The following is a 17741-nucleotide window of genomic DNA, read 5'->3' as shown; positions in this document are numbered from 1 at the left end:
GTAGGCTCCAGCCACCAGAATTCCTCCGTTACGCCACATCACCACGTTGCCTCGCTGAGCGGAAACGTCCAGAAGCATGTCGTCACTCGCCAGACACACCTCACGAGCTCACATGTAGCTCCATCCATCACACCCATACACCGGTCCTTCTCGACGGCGCTTTCACTGAGGCTCAACTCACAACCACCGACCGCCGCCCCAATCCCAACACACGGCGCTTTCCATCCTCGGGTTGAAACGCCTCGCATCGCCAAGCAGAAATCCCCTCATCCCACCACTCCCACCACCATGGCCCAAAAAGCAAAGAAGGACCGCGCCAAGTCCAACACGGCGGCTCTCAACAACCTTCACATTGGCTCTGCCACCGTCAACGTTGCCTTCCTGGCTTTCCACTTCCTCTTCCGCTCCCGCTCGCTCTTCTGGTACTTCCTCCTCTCGGCCCCGGCCTTCATCTGCCAGTTCGTCCTCGAGCGCTCCGGACGCCCCACGTACGACGCCAGCGGCGCCCTGCGCACCGCTGGCGAGGACCTCGCCTCTGCCGGTCTGACCGAGTACATGTTCGACGTCGTCTGGGTCACCTGGGCCTCCGTCGTGGCCGTCATCCTCTTCGGCAACGGCGGCTGGCTCCTCTGGCTCGCCGTCCCTGCGTACGGCGCCTATGCCGGCTACGGCCTCATGGGCGCCGCCAAGGGCATGGCCGGCCTGGGTGCCGCCAACAACGCCGAGGGGGCCGAGGCTGCGCCGGCCGGCAACAGGCGGCAGCGACGTGCTGCTTAAGCAGGCCTGGAGGGGAGCGCGGTCCGATGGCCAAGAGAAGAGATCTCGGTCTCGCTCGAGGGAACGCTGCAAGTTTTTTCTATTCTTCCCTGGTCTAAGTCTTTGTATCTGTCGTGTGCACGTTGCTCAACCCGCCGCCTCTCTGGTTCCGGCGCCGTCACTCGCCACGATGCCATGGCTTCTCCTCAGCCCACGACTTCAGCAGCTCGGGCTCCGCGTTCCGGACCAGCACGTGGAAGTGCTCCAGCGCGCGGACGCTCTGCAGGGCCACCCAATTCTTGAACCACAGCACGCGCTCCTTGCCGTCTGCTCCCAAGGCGTCTGCGAAGTATCGGTCGACGAACTCTTGGATCAGCCGCCTGCTCTCGGTCGTCACGTCGCCCGACGCAGGGTCCGTCTCGATGGGGGTGCGCGACCAGACGACAATGTGGGTGATCTCGGACGTCAGGCCGTAGGGCCAGTCGTTAATGAGGACGCGGTAGTCGGCCGGCTCGGCCAAGGGCACGGTCGAGGTCGGTGTGAAGGGCGGGGCGCCCCAGGCTTTGGGGAGGCGGTGGGCGAGAAGGTAGTTTGTCATGGAGCCATACTCGGCCTTGGTTTCCGTCGTCCACTTCATGTACCGGCGCAGGTCGGACGGCTTGCGCTTGAAGACCTCCAGCCTGTTGGCCTCTGTGGGAGTCATCAGCGGGAGTCGTCAAGATATTCAAATGATTAAAAGCTTACCGATTGTTGATTCTAAATCCTCCCAATCGTGCGGTTTGAACTCTTCGTCCGTGAGAGCCAGCACCGCTTTGTCCGTCTCAGTGAGCGGGAAAGGGGTCTCTGCCGGTGCTGGGTCACCCATGATGAAGGTGCTCGCCTAGCTCGTGACGCGGGGTGTGTTCTGTCTCGAGATGCAACAACAGGTAAAGGGAAGCAACAACCACGGCTGAACTGCAAGTTGGATCTGGAAAGACAGTCGAAGATGGATGAAAAGGGAACACTAGGAAGTACGATTCTTTCGCAGAACTCAAGAGCTAGATTTGATGAGTCGTCCAGTCAGTCTGTCTGGTTGCTGACCGACTGCCTGCCTGGGGACCACACCACTACCCCTCATGGCCATAGCGGGATCCATCTGCCCCCATTGAGGTGCCCCCATTGGCGCGTTTCGGCCGCCCAACTCTCGTGTCTGCATCGACAAGGTGGTACCAGCAGCCTGGCGGAGCGACGGCCATCTCGAACCAAGCTCCATCACCTCCCGCAGCACTGCCACTGCCGCTGCTGCACTGGGACGAGCAGCTTTTTGACTCGGAACGCAGCAATCGGGAGATCATCTCCGGGCAAAGAACAAAGAACCAAAACAATGGTCCTGCCCGTGCATGGCATCCTGGGCGCCCCGTCACCGAGTCTTCTTCCCCTCCGAGACGGCAGCATCGCCTTTTCGGCGGCTCGCGAGCGCAGCCTCGGCCGTCTCCTTCTCCTCCAATGCCTGGAACGCCCTGCTCATAGCTCTGAGGCTTTGTACGAGGAGGACTGCATCGCATTAGCCGGCAATCGAACCTCCCGATCGCCAGGTTTCCTCGGGGTTTGTTGTAGTCGACAAGACGGACAAGTGGGAGGAAGGGAGGGAACTCACTGAGCGGCACAACAACCCAAGGCGCATTGAACCCGACATAGTAGACCCAGAAATACAGCACCTCCGGCCGGCTGTGCATCGTCCCGACGAGGGCCCGCTCCGCGAGGCTCGTGGCGTAGTACAGCGCCACGCCGTACAGGTGGCCCACGCATATGACGAGCTGCAGCGGGTGGCGGAGGCGGCTGCCCGAGGGAATGGCGAATGTGACGGAGAGGGAGATGGGGCCCCAGATGATCTGGGAGAGAGAATCTCGTCAGCGCTTGGCCTGCCACATGCATCACGGGAGACCCAAAGGGCTAGTTGCCTGCCGGTCTTGCGAAGCAAGTGACCGATAGAACGGGGGAGGGGCGGAAGAGACGCACAACGGTGAGAGCCTCGACGCAAACCATAAACGGGTCGGACGTCAGGTAGCGTGAGTCGGAGAGGGCGTATTCCTTCCACGCCTGGGCGAAGAGCGACTGGAGACCTGCCAACGTCGCATGGTTCCAGACAAAGTAGCCTGCCGGGTATCAGTGCCGCTCACCTCGTAGGTAGTCGACCCCTGGCGTAGGAAGACTCACCTTCAAAGCAGCAGTGCAAAAACGCGCCGAGGGCAAACCAGCACACGGCGAAGCGGTCGAGGCCTCCGAGGGAAGGCTTGATCAGTCGCGAAATCACAAAAGCGATCGGTATAGGCAGAAGCAGGACGGCGACAAAGGGGACTAGGACTTGAGGGAGAGGCGTCTCGTTCGCGGCGTAGTGGGGAATGAGGATACCCAGGGGGTAATAGGGGTGTGTGGACGACATGTCTCCCGCATCACGGTTGGCCATGACTTTCCAGTGAGCCTCGGGGCTTTGACGTTACGACAGACAACAAGAATACTCGGCATTCGCGGTCTTCAATTGCTGATGAGATGATTTCAGGCAGAGTCTATCTGTCGAGAAGCAGTTGAGATTGCGAGATGCCACGCACACGCCGACAAAAGTAGGGGGAAAAGTGGAGCATATACTTTCTTGGTGAACACCGCGAGCTGGCAGAAAAGGGGGACAGGAAACATGCTTGCAGATAGGCGTTTGTCACATCGACTCAAGCTATGTTGCTGTTGGCAAACGAATTCCGTGAGAGCAATCGATGACGCCTGTGAGAACATGATATATTCTGTTTTATCATAATACAAGTATTCCAGTCAAATCCATTCACGTATATCGAACCCCATCACCAGCAACCCTCGCTTCCGTCAAAATCAACACTTGAACTCCTCTCCATCGCTATACTCTTTCAGAATCCCCTTCAAGAGTGTTTTTGTTGCGACTTCCTTCCGCAACAAGTTCTTTGGGTCCAAAAGACCACATAGAGCCAGATCGCTTTCAAGTAACGCGTCAACACTCTGTGGCGTGGACCCGATGACCTTGGCCAAACACTCGCAGTACATGCTACGGTCGTACCTTCCTAGGCCCCAGAACCGCTCTCCATCACCCGTCCATGCGATAACGTACCCTGTCAGGCCAATCCATATCAAGACTGGCTTCATAACCGCCATGGCTGGGAGTCCATCGTCGAAGGCGGCATCATCTTCACATTCCCACCCTCGGGCCGCCAGGCGCTTGAGTATGGTATCAATGGCCGTCGTGAGAAGCCCCAGAAGTACCGCATACCCGTTTAGTGTCCTTGGCTCGTCAGGGACGAGCGCATCAACATAGAGCAAGCCAGCGAGACGCAACGCCGGCTCGAGGATGTTGTCCGCGTGAGCGGGCACGAGCTTGCCCGGCGCACAGTATCGTGACCCTCTAACTAAGGGCTCCTTGTAGCGACGCTCGCCCAGGTTGAGATCAAGCTCAATGCTTGGGATCTGTGTGCTCTCGTCACGTAGCACACCTGGGAAGCGGATGAGCTGATACATGACCCATAGCCACTCTTCGATAAAAACCTCCGGGTCATAGAGAATGGTGCGCTTCTTGGCGGCCAGGGCTTTTGAGACGGCATGACTGAAAAGAACGAGACTGGCAAAGGATTCGCATATGACCTCCTGCACATTGCAGAAAGCCAGGATCCCCTTGACAGCCTTGGAGAGGCGTGCGCGCGTTGTCCTCGGAAGAGAGTCTGATATGTTGCCGTATATCCTCTCATACTCGAGGTACGGTATGGTGGCTAATGCGGCCGCGGCCTTCACATTGGCTCTATGTGCTGCGTCAGTACTTCAACCGTGTGTGATGAGAAAAAATGTAGAAGGACGTACCGTCGCACTTTGTTCATTACATAGGTCCATTCTTTGTCTATGCCACCAGTAATTTCAAGAATCTGCTTCAGTCCCTTCATGTGCATGTGCCAGTGGTCGTGCCGACCTAGGTGGGCCTGTGATCAGACAGTGTCAGCCATCGTCACTCAGTATTGGGCAACGCTTACGGAGACCATACGCTTCCAACGGCCATAGAGCAGATGCACTCCATAATGCCGTGAGCCTCCTGACCACGAAGTCTCGCGATTTTCCGCAGTTCTCCATTGACGACGCCACAAGCATAAGACTCCTGCTCGAGCATGTCGTCACTGCACCGTTCGCCCTTGAGAACAGCCTCCACCAAACTGCCTGCCACAATTACGGAGACAAGAGAATTCGGTGTGACTTGCAACCTTTCGAAAAATTTCGGCGACCGAGTCGGGTTGTGACTGAGAATGCATTCAAGAGGGTACATCTTGAAAGGGATAAATCGCATGTATAGGTGTAGTAGTTTCTGCTTGCTCACAGACATTGGCACAGAATAATTGTGCGTTGCCCAGACTTCAGCACGCCAAGAGGTTGTGCTTAGATAGGGTGTGCTTTGGTAGCATTGCTGGAATTCTTCAAGAGCCTTCTCAAGTGACTCGACTTCTTCCGAGGATGCAAGAGCTGGATCGTAGAGATATATCGGCCCGACTTGGCTCGATAGAATGCGAGGGGCGTTGGTCTGCGCTTTCTGTGGCTTACTTCTCTTGTTGCTGTCGATTTGAATAGCCCGCGTTGTTTTGTTGAGCTGGAAGACCCGTGGTTTCCTGGGCTCTTGATTTTTAGTGACAAACTTGAAGCGTCTCTCCAATGGCTGCGACAGATCAACCAGATCGGTACTGCGGCTCATTCGAGTTTGTGGGGCCGCCTCTGATGTTTGCTCGGGGCCAGCAATGATATTGACGAACGAGATCCCATTATGTTTCGCTTTTGATACCTGGAGTCCTCGCCTGGTGGTCACGAGGGCGCCACCCTCAACGGTGCAGTTATTGAAGTTGTCCATTTTCCTTGTAGCTCTTGGAAGTATAGAGTCCAAGTTGTGCCTCGAAAGTGCGAACGAAGGTGGGATATATGAGCTGCACTCTCGGTTGGTAGACCCTGGATATCCATGAAGCCAGGACCATGTGGCCCGATATGGAGTCAGCGGCCGTGTGTGACAGTGCACCTCATGTGCACTGCCACGGTATAACAGCGCGCGCCAGGAGGGGATAGAAGTCTTTAAATTGATGGTCGGACCTAGACCAATGGAATGGAACACCAGAAATACCTGGGATATGAGAGCGTAATTCGATGCGTACTTTGTCGGCGACTTCTTGCACGTGGTTTGACGTGAGCCCACAGGTCACCAGCGATCGGGTAGAACCCACTTGGCGGTCAGAGCCCTATCGAACTGACCAGCCGCAAGCCTCGAAGAGGTGGATTCGACAGTGTCAATCAAGGTGTTTTTAGAAAGCCGCGGGTGCTGAAGCCATAGGAGTCTATCCGCCTGAATTCAGTCGGTGTTGGCCGCTGCACGTCAGATTATAGCGTGTGGTGTTCGACGCTGCTGCACAGTTGCCGATCGCTAAAGGCGTCGAGATCCTTTGCAGCAAGTTTGCCGCTGCACAAGCCAGGGGGGCATGTCATCACGCCGTCACAGGGGCTGTGTTGGGATGATTAGGTAGGTCCAGTCCGCAATTGTGAAAGTATACAGCGCTGATTGCCAGCTTGATTATCAATGCATAGCAGGGCCGGGTGAGGTCCTTAATAATAAACCTGGCCGCGCATGAGTACTCGTGCGGTACGGAGAAGGTCGGCCGAGGCGATCCCAGCCTCGTCGCTCATTGTCGTTCCAATCTCGACCCTGCCGCTGGGATGAGCAATGACGACAGCGGACTGCGAGCTCCTCCTCGTTTCTGGCAAGAGTTGATACGCCAGGGTGTCGGGGATACGACATGAGGCGCCCAGGCACAGTGCCAAGGTCAGGGGCACAGCCTTATGTGCCTGGCCCATGGACAACGCCAGGCAGCGGACATCTACGTCCGAATCGGCGCCAGACAAGTTGTCGCGAGGGAAGAGAAGGACAATCTTGGGAACGCTCTCAATGGATGGATCTAGGCCCATGGCTGCGGCACCAGCAGCCCTAATGTTTGCCAGCTTAGCCTTCAACGGCAGGTCCGCTTCAACCGAGTCTGGATTGAGGCTCTCGTGATTCGGCAGGTTGAGGTCGGCCACTCGGATGAAGACGCCCGGATTGCTGACGTCGACGAGTGACGCTGCAATGGATGATCCGTCATCGAGGCAAAGAATGTCCACGGGGTTGCCCGTTGGCAGAGCCTTGCCTGTTTTGGCACCAGCAGGGTCGATGAACTTGAGTGTGATTTTGCTGCTGGGACCAGGCACCCCGTCCATGGTGTAATCACCATGCGGGACGAAACGGGGTGGACTACCCTCGACGCGAAATTGCGAGACGATCGTCTTGGAGGTGTTGGTGTTGAATATGCGGACGGATGCTACAGTGTGGCCGTCGACAGTAGTGAGCTGTGGGGTTTTGACGAGACCTTCATCAAGACTCATGGGCCCAACGACAGACGAGAGGTTACCACAGTTGCCCGCCATGTCGAGCTTTCCATCTTTGATGCCGACTTGTAGGAAGGTATAGTCGACATCAACACCAGGGCGTGATGGTGGCGAGAGGATGATGATCTTGGAAGTGGACGATATGCCAGAGCCCATGCCGTCCAATTGCCTGCCGTAAGGGTCGGGCGAACCCATGGCAGCAGGTAAAACGGTGTGCCATTCTTCCTCGGGAGGCAGATCGCTCCTGTGTATGACGAGGCCATTGGATGTGCCGCCACGCATGAAGATGGCAGGGAAGCTACGGTTTGCAGGTCGGGACGATGATTTTGAAGATGTAGAGAATGTCTGTTGAGACCAAGGAGGGGCTGGCAGGCTTCGAGCAGTCGCCCAGACCGCCTGTCGTGGCGCCGCTGCAGCATACCGAAACATGCCTGACATGCCGGGCGTCATGGAAGAATCACGGGTTGCGAAACTATTCGAGGATGGCGTCAGGGTTGTAGAAGACAGAGGTTAATGTACAATTGCTTTCAACTTGAGGTACAGATCTGCCAAGACCCAAACGGCAGCCGAGGCAAGGAACGCCAGGGATCGGGAAGGAGAACAGTGAGCTAATTCCGCTGCTAGTGCCTCACCATAGGTGTTGTTTTGGCAGCTGCGTCCCGAGAGCTTGGGCCATCACAGCTGCCCTGGCCTAAAACGGTAGGCCTTAGCAGGAGCGAGGCGCCTCGTTCTGCCTCTACTACTTGTTCCATAATGCCTACCTACCTTACCTGGTAGGTAGGTACGGTACCAACCTGGCCGAAGCAGGTGTTCATTACCAGCTCCTCTTCACCTGCCTACGGCGTATCACATACGAGCATCTCGATATCCTTCGCGTAGGTACTTTCGTCGATAGCTGTGATCATGTTCGAGCCAAAGAATCCCGTCTTGTCATGTCGCATCGTAGCTGCGCCTCAATTGTACACGAATGAGCCTCAACTCATCGTATCATCTCGCCGACTCGGCACCGACCGCAGTCTGCGCCCTCCACATCCCAGAACATCAATTACAGACGACATGGCGGCGCCGGAGCCTGATTTGGTACTTCAAGGATGACTACCTAACTTTACTGTCGTGACCCATGTCACATCAAGCACCTGTATCTCTCTGCCCGCACCGGCCTCCATCAGTCACTCCCCGAGGTTGTCTAAGTCCAGGCGAACAACTTTTCACCTGCAAGACACAATTTTAGAAGTACAAAACGTATCAGAATATGATGACTTCCAGTATTCACCTCATCGCGTCCCGCCTCGAGAAGACCCTTGGCTGTCTTCTGAAGCGAGCCAGGAGCATCTCTTCCCTCGATGATCGGCCCTTCCACCACGGCCCCGCGTTCGTTGTTCACCCGGACCCGACTATCACCATCGCCTCCTCAGACTGTGGCCCTTCTCCCGCCGAACTACACGCCCAGTACCTCCACAACGACCTCTTCAAAGAATGCGGTCGTATGCCCTGTTTGTCATGGGACTGTCCAGCGTCTCTCAAGGACGAGGTCCGCGAGTGGCTGCTCATTATCGAGGACCTGGATGCTCCGTGGTGCAGGCCTATTGTTCACGGCTTATATGCCGGTATACCGGCCGTAAAGCTGAGCCTTGAACCAGAGGACTTTGTTGTCATCGATGACGAAAAGTGCACACTCGACGGCGGCTTTCATTTTGGTCGCAACAGCGAAAGAAAAGTGTACACGGCGCCAAAACCCATGTTGAATCATGGACTGCATCGGTGTAAGAAAATTACCAGTGTAGAATCTCCTGTCTTGGTTTGTTACTGACACGGTGTCGTTGAAAGATTCATTTCAAGTCGTGGCCCTCAGTCAACAGTTGGACGTGACACTTCTCCAGTCGAGGGCTACGAGGAAGGAATACGGCAAAGCCATTCAAGGTTTGGTGCTTGGTTGGGGCGTGTGGATAGCGAGCTGCGAGAGGCGCTGGGAGTAGACCTGATGGTCCTGATGACGCTGGTGATACCCGTGATATGAAGCCTTTGGCCACGAAATAGATCACAAACCATGTTACAACTGAACACAGTCTGCTGTTTCCCCCCTCTTCTTTTTACCCTTGCCCCGTGCTGAAATCCGGAATGGTCGTGTACTACGAGCAAATTCAGACACCTTGTGAGGCAACCTACAAAGTGTGTGGCTCACCGTTGCGTATTTTCTTTTATAGCCAGTACGTATCACGTGCGATGATATGGATTTGAATTTCAATGAACTTACTGTCAGTTGCGCAGAAAGGTAGTCCAACACCGAGTTAGGGTTAGAATGTATTTTGTGGCTGAAGTATCTGCGGCCGGTAAGGACATTCCTCCGCACCTAACTTTCCCAAGCCTAACTTCGCGAGATTAAATACATAGAGCAGCTGGATTTCGCTGATTGTGTTTCTCGGCCATCAAAATCATAAAGCAGCAACAACCCCGCTACAACAAGAGATCACCATGAACATAGGTGTATTCAACGCAGACGAGCCACTTTCTGCACCAACAACATGGTCAATTCTATCATTACCATCACGGGAAGTGAATCGGTCGTTGAGAGAACTGGAATGGGCCACTGCGGATCCGTCTAGGCCAGTAAATCCGGCATCCCTCAAACGTGAGGATGGCGGCCCTGGCTGGTCTCTACTCAATGAACATGGCATCCATCGCATACTCCTCCGAACAGCGATTGGTGCTCGCCAGCCATCATCATCCTCAGCACAGAGCCATCAGATCAACATCCAATTTTGCCACGGCTTTCTCACCACTGACGACGCCGCTTGGTCTAATATATTGTCCCAACTGCCAGAAGACTACACCTCTTGCAATGCCCTGCTTTCTGAGCGCATCCTTCCAATACCAGAGTCTGCTCGCCGCCTCCTCGTTGAGAAGTACTGCCCCGAGCCTACACGCGAAAGCATGCTCGCCGATCCTAAGAATGAAGACTGCATCATCCGCGCCTATCTCGGCCGCCGTCGCTTTCGGCCAAGGGCTGCCTCGCGCTTCGCGGCTTTCAGTCTGAGAAATTACCCTCTCCACGTGGACCAGATGGATGATCTCGGGCTTGATCTACCGGTATATGCGGCGGCTGCCATGGCACAGGCTTTGGCGTTTATGCATTGGAGGGCTCGAGTGGATGCGAATGATGTCTAGTTTGTGCTCGCATCAGCTCGGGGCCTGAGCGAGGGTGCGACATTTGCTCCTGATGGAAAGGTGTTTGACCAATTCTCGTTGGGGAGCCATGTTCTTTGGGTGTTAGATTTTGATTGTTGTCGAAAGCTTTCGATGGATGAGGAGGGCCTTGCGCATGCTGTTGTCAAGTCTTACAGATCCGTTTTATCCGAGACCGGGGACAGGATTGGAGGCTGATGAAAGGCACTGGAAGTCGTTTCGGGAGGCGCACCTCGAGACTAGCGACCTCTTACTGACGGAAGAGGATGAGAAAGTGCAGAGGTTGCCATTACTTTTCTTGGACGAGGTTGTAAGGCGGGTGAGCGAGTTCAAGAAAACAATAATACAGAATAGCAATCAGACATTGTTCGTCGTTGGATCATCAAGTATAAGGTAGTGACAGTACATCGTTATACGACTAATTACTATATGCTCTCTCGCAGATCATAGTCTGCGTCCAGATCCCATAATTACCAGTAATTTTCCACTTCTGATCAAGTCGTCACACACAACAGTAGTAAATACTTTGGTTTGCAGGTTAGCATCGCCTCTGGTCATTGCAGGTCATCACACGTACGACAATCAATATGACTGGCTTCTCTGCATATCCACTGTTCAATTTTTTATGTTCGTTGAGCCTTTCTGCCTTCAAGGCATATTTATTCTCTGTAATCATCATGGATATCTACGATGTGCATTGTTTCCTACCTTTCATATATTCAAACCATTGTCTATTACAACCGTTCATCGCTAATCTGCCTCGTGTATCTTCGCCTGTCCACAACTGAGAATTCTATCCTGGCATCAAGAGGTTCGGCTCGCCGCCCGCTCTTGCGCCCCCTTCCCAGTCAAAATCGTCCATAACATCCATCAACATGGCCCAGTCGACATCCTGCATCAAATCTCCAACCGCAACATCCTCGGCGGTGACAGAAGCTACATTTGTTAGCAGGAAACCGTACAAGGTGGCCACCAACTCCTCCAAAACAGCCAAAAAAAAAAAAAAGGACTAGCACTCACGAGCATCATCACCCCCCTGGCCGATCTGCGCATCCCGCTCCGTCCTCAAAGCATCCAGCCGCCTCCTCCACCTTTTGACACACCCGAACGCCCCCAGCGCCCCGACCCGCCTCGGACACTCCGTCACCGGCGCCTCCAGCGCGCCCAGCCGATGGCGCACCCCCCAGCACGTCTCCAGCAGCCTCAAGACCCAGCTTGCGAGGTCCCCCTCCCGCACGACGCACCGCCCCACGACCGCCAGCACAGCCCGCACCTCGGCATCCGGGTCCTCCACCCCGTCTGCGAACCCTGACATGAGCGCATCGAAGACGACAGCGACGGCATCAAACACGGTACGGTGAATGTTGTACGGCGCGTGCACGAGGAACCGCGGCCCCGTCCGCCCTGCATCGCCGTCCTCGCCATCGAGCCGCACCGCCGCCTCGACCACCTGCTGCGCCGTGCCGTAGAGCCGGTTCACGTTGGCCCGGAGCGTCGCCGCGGGCGTCGCCGCCACGGGCGCGAGCGCGTACGTCTGCACCTCGAGCTGCGCCGCGAGGAGCGTGAAGCGCTCGAGCTCGGTCGTCTCGTGGCGCGCGAGCGCGGCCCTGACGCGCGCAAAGTCGTCTTCGAGCAGGCGCAGCACGGCGTCCGGCACACCCTCGGCGTCCTCGACGACGGCGAGCACGGTCCGGCTGAGGCGGTTGCAGAACTTCTGCGCCTCGTAGAGGAGCCCGAAGTAGCCCATTGTCTCGGGCAGCGGCTGGCCGCCCGAGACCCTGCTCGCCGCTTCGTTGAAGAAGCCTGCTGGTGGCGGGTATCCGTTTATCGAGGCGATCCTTGAGAGGCTTAGCTTTAGGGAGGCGGGTGTGAAAGGAAAGCGGGTCATCTCTGCTGCTGCGAGTCCTGGCCTTTCTATCTTTTGGGGGGGCCATGGGTTGAGGGGACTGACCTTTGCGCGAGAATATTGTAACCCGTCCACGTATAACAAGCTTCCTCGTCAGTTGCGGGCCTGTGGAGGTAGACATTTGTAAATTCCCTGTGGGCGCCCCGTCCCGTGTGCAGACCCAGCATGAGAGAAGCGTTCATAGCGATGGCCACATACGAAGACGACGGGTCACTAGAGTTGTTGGCCGAGGGAAACGGCCATGCCGACAGGACGAGTAGGGCATTGATGGCGGGCAGGTCGAGGGGCGGCGTCATGGCAACGGCCCAGACCTCTCGCGGGAGGTTCTGCGCCAGGAAGGAGAAGAGCTCTGCATCGCAGGCGTAGGCGCGACAGGCGACGGTTATGATGGTCCAGAACAGGATAGGACTGGCAGCGTAAACCCTGTTGGGTTCACGAATGCGCACGATGGGAAAGTAGGGGTGAAAGTGCTTGAAGTATTGATCAAAGTAGTACTCGACTTCCTCCCCGGGGAGGACTTTGGAACCCAGCGCCCTCGGCTGAGTGGGCTGGCGAGGTTCAGACGTTGGGGTCAAATAGGCCTCTGTTGCTGGCGCGAGCCGGGCCTCGCCTTCGGGGTTCTGGGGAGATGGCAAAGCTGGCAGTGGTGCTCTCGGCCGCTCGGGGAGGGATGAATAGGTTGTGGGGCTGAGGTCTGGAGACGGCCCCGACGCCGGCCCTGTCAGTCGGCCGTGCGGAGTCGGACTCGGCGTCAGCCCCGGCGCATTTTGCACGGCATTTTTTATGGTGAGCATCTCCTTCTCGAGCTCCTCTAGTTTGCTAACAGAGAGCACAGGTCAGTGGTACATCGCTATGAGATGCAACGTGAAAGAGTTCGGTGCTGCCCTCGACCGCTCACACACCTTCGTCGCGTCGTGCGCTTGTGCAACCTGTCCACCACGCACTGGATCCCAAGCTTGCGACAGCGGTGACATGACTGATTAGGCGCCGAGCTCGCGTTGCATTTGACCTTGTATGCACCATATCAGCAGGACTGCACGACCTTCACAGCATGAGGTGCAGAGCCGCCCTGCCATGAGAGCACAAGCCTGGGCTAGTCCGGCACATTGTCTCTGCAGGGAAGATGACTGCTGATGATAGTTGGTGGCAAAAAAACATACCTTGGAGTCGCGGCAGCTCGTGCAGGCCGTATTCCGCCTGACCCTTGTCGGCGTCGGGTCCGGCACCGAGGAAGCTTTGTCGGACATAGGGGTCTCTACCTTGTATAAGCTAAGGTAACAGGAGGTAGGTCGGTACTTAGCCGCACCGGGCTACGGAGGCGAAGTCGCACCTCAAAGGACCGCTCTGCATGTTCTCCCACTGACTTAGGAGGGCTGAGCACTGACTTAGGAGGGCTGAGCACTGACTTAGGAGGGCTGAGAAGTGACAATAGAGGAGCAAGAGGCTACCATAGGGTTGGTCCTCCGATCGACTATAGTCAAGGCCTCGATTGATCGCATTCGCGGCGCCCGGAACATCATAAGGCTTCACCCAGCGTCGGTGCCGAATCGGCAGAGTGACGGTCACGTGAGTTCTGTCTTACCACGATCAGTCTTGACGCCGACACTGCCACACTTGTGGACTAGGCACTGCGTAATCCTTCAAGGCTCCCATCTTCCTGCAGCCTTCAGCAGTATTCCAATACACCAATGATGTCCATGTTCCTCGCAAACATGATCTTTCTAAAAAATTTGGCATTGCATTCAGTTGCTGCCCGGAATAGCCCGCATATTGCCCCAGCGTCATCCAACAACGCCTCCCATTCTTTGGTCACCCCCCACCCAGGATATTGTTCTTGTACAAGACGCCGAAATGATCAACCCCGTGACGCCGAAAATATAGACCATGTTCAGTTCAGTCTGGCCCCAGCGAGACCTGCCGATGGCCAACTTCCCTCCTCGTTTCCTGCCAACATAGTCCACGGGTCCACCCCCGACGGTCCGATCCCGGCCCCAGCAGCCCCGGCTGCGCCTAGCGGCATGTCTCCCATGTTGTTCTCATCAGGTGAGAACATGAATGAGCTTGGCATGCCGAAAGCGCCTGAGAACGAAGGTGGAACTGCCGACGCGAGAGGCGGAAGCCCTTCGTGGGTCAGAGAACCGACACCTGTGTCTTCGCCCTCCACGAACCCCATGCTCGGGCCAGGCGTCTCCCCACTCGTGGCCTGGGAGGGTGTGCTTATATTGTACATCGAAGGTGATGCCGTTGTGCTTGTCCTATGCGGCAGGACGACTGGCCTTGTGTTGGCGCGGGGTGCGATACCCGTGGCGCGAAGCAGACCGCTGCCGTACATGCCTCGCCCCGACATGCTAAAAGATTCGTGGGTGCCCACGTCGTTGAAGTTGATGTTGTCGTACTCTGAACCCGGGTCATCGGGGAATTGTGTGGGTTGTGCCGGCCGCTTCCTCTTGCCCTGCACGTCTTGCGCTGAATGCGGCAGCACATCGCTGAACCCAGGCGGATCATTCAGCTCTTCCACGCCCGAGCCAGACTGTCCCGGGCAAGCATTGGATGGGTGGCGGTTGCCGGGAGGCAACCTGCCCGAGAGCGGTGGCTGGATCCCAGTGTGCTTCGTCAGATAACTCTTGACGAGCAGGGGAACATTGGGAGACGACCATCCGAACGCATTCCTGTGGTTCGCCAAGCTTGGCAAGTTGATGACAGAGGCTAGACCGTTCATCTCGACGTCGGCGCAGATTTGTTGCAGGAACGCCTGCGTGATGAGATGGTTTTTGGCAATAGATTCCATGGCGTTGATCAAGAAGTCAAGGTTATTAAAATCAGTGCGCGAGAGCCCGGACTGCGGGCTTATCTTGACGATGTAGACATAGACTGATACGGCACAGTACATGGACAGCGCGGCGAGAGGGCTTTTCTGCAAAGCCGTTAGCAGTGACAGACACGAGCGGACCGACAAGGCACGGCGGGGTATACATACAAACCCGGGGCTCACATGACTCGATAGCCGGACAATGTTCACGATCTCCTCTGCCGCCGTTCTCAATCGTGATTGGGACGCGATACGCAAAGACTCGGGTAAAATATAGGTTTCCACCTTCTCGACGGCGGCATGGTGCAGGCAAATGATACCGGCATGCAGGTTGAGGTTGGTGTGCACGGCTGTCGGGTTCCGCAGGTTTTTCGGTAGGCGGAACCTTTCGGGCATGAACATGAATGCACTGGAGATTATGTTATCAAGCTCTCGGTGTTTGTGCCAGAACCCTCCAAACTCAACGTCTTCCGGGCGGTCTGTTGCCTTGGTTCGGTGAACATGGCGTAGAATCTCGTTGAAAATGTGGCATATGATGATCGCGCCCGAGAACGTCGAGTACCAAGCCCCAGAGAAAGCTTCTGCTAGACTGGAGGTCCTCTCCTCGCGGCACTCGTTGAAGGCTTCTTCTGAAGAAGGCAGGTTTGTTGTGATCTGGCATCATAGTTTAGCACTGGGACCAGCAGGGTGCAATGCTGCCAAAGAACTCACATCGTGGGGATCGATCAACGTCGGCCACCCAGTAGATATACTTGCGTGGCAGTCAATCGTAAAGACACCCCAAAACACTCTGCGGCGCTCCTCAACGTCCGTCCAGTCCTTGGGCGGCGCCAGTGTAGGAGCCATGTCGTGTCCAGCACCGTCAATTCGGTGCAGGCCCATCATCTCTACAAGACGGACTGCCTTGGCCGAACTCATGGCAGCTCTCGTGAAAAGCATGCTGCGCGCCTCGGTCATCGCAAGAAGTCCCCATGTCTGGGCGTGAGCTATCGTGACAAAGTGTTCGCCATAGCCCTGGAACGAGTGAGCTTCTCCTCGCGTACCAAAATTGCATTGCGTTTCAGACATACCCGCATCTCATCATTGTCCGCATATTGTCGGGCACGCTTGTAGAACACGTCATGATATTGCGAATACTTTTCATGACCACTAGACGCTGTCGCCCAGATGGCATACTGTAGGCACATGGGGGGCCTTTTATGCGGTACCGAGTAAAAGGCCTGGAAATACCGTCCCGGGTGAATCATGGGAAGGAAAGGGTGCTGACGCTGAAAGTATGTGTTGTTCCTGGCCACATCAGCATTGGTTTGTCGAAGAAAGATGTTCCAGGACTTACATTTCCTCCATCAACTCAAAGGGGGGCAGTGGCTCCGTTAATCCAAGCGCCATCAACTCCCCCGACGGCACGAACGTTGAAGGCACCTCGAGGCCTGGAACGGCCGCATTCTGCAGCAGGCTTTCTGATCCTGGGATGGAGGCGCGATGTTTTGCCATTTCAATATCAGGATCAATGAGGAAATCATCAAAGACCCCTGTCGGCCATTGATCTTGCGGAAGGTTGGCCCAATTGGCGGGATTGAATGGCCTTGTGTTGCTCTCCTTGAGAAGACCTTCGACCTGAGCTGGAGGGAGTGAGTGAACGATTCACAAGGACTGCGAAAAAGGGGCAAGGCGATGAGATACCTAGCCTCTCTTCCAGCTCTCTCACATTTCTCCGCTTGAAGGCCGGCTTTCTCCTCGACTCAGGATATATACAGTCGCCATTGACCTTTCGACAGCGACTGCACGCAGGCCTCACTCTGTCGCATTTCAATTTGCGAGACCGGCAGGTCACACAGGCCAGAGACTCGGGGTTCTGGATCCCGGCTCCGGAGCCTCCTAGCTCAGCCGGGGCAGTGTCGTAGTTCATCGCGGCACGGACACGGAGCAAATGCCAAGGCGGTCGAGTCGGGGGATGACGGCACAGAACGCAGGTTGCCCACACACGGAAGGCAAAGTTCAGGAGGGAGAGCAAGGAAACGCCAAAGCCGTCATCAAGTCGTCAACAGGCATAAACGCCTCGCGATGACTGCTGCAAAGCAATGGGCAGGCATTCTGCTTCCGGTACGTACTGCGCGTCCGAGTGCGGAGAAATGTTTGACCGAGCAACGACACTGCGAAAGTGGAGACAAAAGCGGCGGTTTCTGTAAGTCTATGACGACGTTGTCCGAGCTTAATCACACAGTCAGCGATGTCCGGAATGGGCTCAATGCTGCGAAAGGCCAACACAAGACGCCAGACCTTTGAAAAGTCTTTTACCTACGCTTCAGCATTCAAACCCTCAACTCGTATCTTCATGATCAAAGGCCACATTCTGGAGCGGGAACCCACATGTGGCGTATGCACTGAGCGTCACTTAGGTTCTCACTGTCGCAGCACTCTTGGCCGGCTGTGTGCCTTCATTGACGTTTGCCTCGGAAAAAGGCGACAGCAGCCGGGTTGGCAGAGGGTCCTAGTTTAGTCCTGACGGTCATTTGATAGAGCTTCTTCATTTTCTGCACAGCCTTCCAACCAGAGCATAGGCATTTCAAATCGAAATTCATTGAATGGACCGCCGAGTTGAGATTGCTGAATCCTGGTGTTATCCAGGGATCGGGCTTTTGACCTGTGAGC

General features: G+C 55.9%; 6 protein-coding genes across 6 annotated transcripts; 2 read left to right on the top strand and 4 right to left on the bottom strand.

Annotated features, from left to right (window-relative positions):
* Positions 1-288: 288 nt before the first annotated feature.
* Positions 289-777, top strand: D7B24_001888 (uncharacterized protein; the record flags this gene model as incomplete). The annotated part of the gene is made up of 1 exon (XM_028636107.1): positions 289-777. One exon carries the CDS (start codon positions 289-291, stop codon positions 775-777), a length of 489 nt encoding a protein of 162 aa, XP_028491610.1.
* Positions 778-934: 157 nt separating this feature from the next.
* Positions 935-1621, bottom strand: D7B24_001887 (uncharacterized protein; the record flags this gene model as incomplete). Its single annotated transcript, XM_028636106.1, has 2 exons — positions 935-1446; positions 1501-1621. 2 exons carry the CDS (start codon positions 1619-1621, stop codon positions 935-937), a joined length of 633 nt encoding a protein of 210 aa, XP_028491609.1.
* Positions 1622-2155: 534 nt separating this feature from the next.
* Positions 2156-4909, bottom strand: D7B24_001886 (uncharacterized protein; the record flags this gene model as incomplete). The annotated part of the gene is made up of 7 exons (XM_028636105.1): positions 2156-2289; positions 2393-2627; positions 2755-2891; positions 2953-3224; positions 3869-4549; positions 4609-4724; positions 4787-4909. The coding sequence occupies 7 exons, from the start codon at positions 4907-4909 to the stop codon at positions 2156-2158; spliced, it is 1698 nt and encodes a 565-aa protein (XP_028491608.1).
* A 1466-nt stretch (positions 4910-6375) lies between these two features.
* D7B24_001885 (uncharacterized protein) lies at positions 6376-7641 on the bottom strand (the record flags this gene model as incomplete). Its single annotated transcript, XM_028636104.1, has 1 exon — positions 6376-7641. The coding sequence occupies one exon, from the start codon at positions 7639-7641 to the stop codon at positions 6376-6378; it is 1266 nt and encodes a 421-aa protein (XP_028491607.1).
* Positions 7642-8443: 802 nt separating this feature from the next.
* Positions 8444-9167, top strand: D7B24_001884 (uncharacterized protein; the record flags this gene model as incomplete). Its single annotated transcript, XM_028636103.1, has 2 exons — positions 8444-8954; positions 9019-9167. The coding sequence occupies 2 exons, from the start codon at positions 8444-8446 to the stop codon at positions 9165-9167; spliced, it is 660 nt and encodes a 219-aa protein (XP_028491606.1).
* Positions 9168-11167: 2000 nt separating this feature from the next.
* Positions 11168-16998, bottom strand: D7B24_001883 (uncharacterized protein; the record flags this gene model as incomplete). Its single annotated transcript, XM_028636102.1, has 10 exons — positions 11168-11310; positions 11395-12212; positions 12326-13091; positions 13441-13535; positions 14449-15194; positions 15258-15743; positions 15801-16103; positions 16160-16376; positions 16426-16711; positions 16926-16998. 10 exons carry the CDS (start codon positions 16996-16998, stop codon positions 11168-11170), a joined length of 3933 nt encoding a protein of 1310 aa, XP_028491605.1.
* Positions 16999-17741: the final 743 nt, after the last annotated feature.

Source organism: Verticillium nonalfalfae (assembly GCF_003724135.2).
Source record: "Verticillium nonalfalfae strain VnAa140/NRRL 66861 chromosome Unknown scaffold_140, whole genome shotgun sequence".
Taxonomy (NCBI): Eukaryota; Fungi; Ascomycota; class Sordariomycetes; order Glomerellales; family Plectosphaerellaceae; genus Verticillium; species Verticillium nonalfalfae.
Note: the sequence above shows the minus strand (reverse complement) of the source record. Positions and strands in the feature narration are given on the sequence as shown.